Source organism: Podarcis tiliguerta, assembly GCF_965153285.1.
Source record: "Podarcis tiliguerta genome assembly, chromosome: 1".
Taxonomy (NCBI): Eukaryota; Metazoa; Chordata; class Lepidosauria; order Squamata; family Lacertidae; genus Podarcis; species Podarcis tiliguerta.
Window position 1 is genome coordinate 121117330 of NC_139534.1, and position 2550 is coordinate 121119879.

At 45.4% G+C, this 2550-nt stretch overlaps 1 protein-coding gene across 1 annotated transcript; it reads right to left on the bottom strand.

The window, feature by feature from the left end:
- Positions 1 to 588: 588 nt before the first annotated feature.
- Positions 589 to 2173, bottom strand: LOC310679796 (multifunctional methyltransferase subunit TRM112-like protein). Its single transcript, XM_083445510.1, has one exon. It carries the CDS (start codon positions 1737 to 1739, stop codon positions 1362 to 1364), a length of 378 nt encoding a protein of 125 aa, XP_083301636.1. The 5' UTR covers positions 1740 to 2173; the 3' UTR covers positions 589 to 1361.
- Positions 2174 to 2550: the final 377 nt, after the last annotated feature.

The window sequence follows — 2550 nt, forward strand, 5'->3', positions numbered from 1 at the left end:
CTTTTGATTCACAAACACTGAATTGCAAAAAATAAAAAAATTAAAGATTTGAAAATAAAACAAGGGAAGTTTTTAATGTCTGATGTTTTATGGTATTTTTAATATTTTGTTGGAAGCCGCCCACAGTGGCTGGGGAAACGGTGGGGTATAAATTATTATTATTATTATTATTATTATTATTATTATTATTATTATTATTATTATTTTCGTATTTTAAATAATAATAACCAATCTGAAATGTTTTTCTGTGACAATAAGCAGACATCCTGCGGGGTAACTTTAAATGGATTGATAGCTCAGTCGGTAAGAGCATGGTGCTGATAACACCAAGGTTGCCGGTTCAATCCCCGTATGGGACAGCTGCATATTTCAGGGGGTTGGACTAGATGATCCTCAGGGTCCCTTCCAACTCTACAATTCTGTGGTTCTGTGACACACTTAGGCTGCGTACAAACCATACATTTAAAGCAAGTGGCTTCTCTCAGAGAATCCCAGGAACTGTAGTTTTCACCCCTCAACATAGGAGCCAACTCCTAGGGACCCCATAACATATCTGAGGAGACCGGTCCCTGCAAAGTTGATGGGCATTGCCATTCAAACGGTGTGTCCTGTGATCGGTTTTGTGGGGTCAAACTTACCTGCTCCCCCATATTTTATTCAAGTTGGCACCCCTGCCCCTCAGAGCTACAGTTCCCAACACAATTCACAAACTGCAGTTCCCGGGATTCTTTGGATGAAGGAATGCGCTGGAAACAAACATTGTACTGCTCTGGCTCCCATTTTCGTGCTGCGTGTATCTTCCAGCAGTTTTAATCACTTCCTTGCATTGCTGGAGTTTTAAGAGGTAAAGCTTTTCCCAACATAGAATCACAAAATTGCAGAATTGGAAGGTACCCCAAGAGCCATCTAGTCCACCCCCCTGCAATGCAGGAATCTCAACTAAAGCATCCATGACAGATGGCCACCCAACCTCTGCTTCAAAACCTCCAATGAAGGAGAGTCCACAACCTCCCAAGAGAGTCCATTCCACTGTCAAACAACCCTTACTGTCAGAAAGTTCTTCCTGATGTTTCGTCAGGATCTTCTTTCTTGTAACTTGAAGCCTTTGGTTTGTGTCCTACCCTCCAGAGGAGCAGAAAACAAGCTTGCTCCATCTTCCATGTGATAGCCCTTGAGATATTTTTTTCCCCAGGAACTTGCATTTATTTACATGCATGAAAAAAGCAACCCAATATTATATTCAGAGCATCTCCTTCCCCCAACAGAAAAATAAGGGTGCTGGGCTTTCCACAGGAACATTTCCCACCCCACCCCCTCACCCACAAGGCTTGCTTCTCAAAGCTCCATTGACACAAACCAGCTCATGTCTCCTCTTCGCTCATCAACATGTTGGGTATCCCTTTAGTTATGGGAAACTCACGCCCAGTATCTGGGCATTTCAGCACACCTTCCACCACTTCCACCTCCATCAGCACATGATGGACTTTTCGAAGGAAATGCTCATTGCTCTCAAAGTCAGGGATGGGCTCAGGGGACAGATCTGATTGGTAACCCAAACTCTCTGCTGCCTCTACCAAAGCTGCTCGTTCCACTTTGGGTACCATCCGCGCTGTGAGCTCCGGGTTGCAATCTACATTGTTCACCTTCACTTCTGTGGCCTGGATACAAAGGGGGAATCCTCCATTGGGCCTCACTCCTCGCACATGGGAAGTGAACATGTTGTGCGTCAGGAGCTTCATGTTTTCAGGACAGTGGCCACCAAAGCAAGCGAAGGTAACATGTCAGCCCTTGAGATATTTGAACTACCTTAGGTGAGGTGCCAAGGACAAACCTAGGCAGCATCTTAAAAAGCAGAGACATCACCTTGGCAACAAAGGTCCGTATAGTTAAAGCTATGGTTTTCCCAGTAGTGATGTATGGAAGTGAGAGCTGGACCATAAAGAAGGCTGATCACCGAAGAATTGATGCTTTCGAATTATGGTGCTGGAGGAGACTCTTGAGAGTCCCATGGACTGCAAGAAGATCAAACCTATCCATTCTGAAAGAAATCAGCCCTGAGTGCTCACTGGAAGGACAGATCCTGAAGCTGAGGCTCCAATACTTTGGCCACCTCATGAGAAGAGAAGACTCCCTGGAAAAGACTCTGATGTTGGGTAAAATTAAGGGCACAAGGAGAAGGGAACGACAGAGGACGAGATGGTTGGACAGTGTTCTCGAAGCTACCAGCATGAGTTTGACCAAACTGCTGGAGGCAGTGGAAGACAGGAGTGCCTGGCATGCTCTGGTCCATGGGGTAACGAAGAGTCGGACATGACTAAACGACTAAACAACAACAAAGGTGAGGAGCAACACCTCACCAATTTCTTTCCCCCCCCAAGCCCTTTTGATCCCTAAGTCTTCATTCACCCCCAGGGGACCAATATCAACCACTTTTGAAGACCCTGGTGTGGACAGAACTGAGTTGAAGGACCAATGGACTGACTGTTTTAATGCACCTTCCTAGCTTCCCCTATGGTTTGCTTGTCTGCTGAAAATTCCCCTCACCTTGTA

Bases quoted from the DNA above. Each gene is read 5' to 3' on its own strand.
- LOC310679796 (XM_083445510.1), bottom strand. From the start codon at position 1,739: ATGAAGCTCCTGACGCACAACATGTTCACTTCCCATGTGCGAGGAGTG.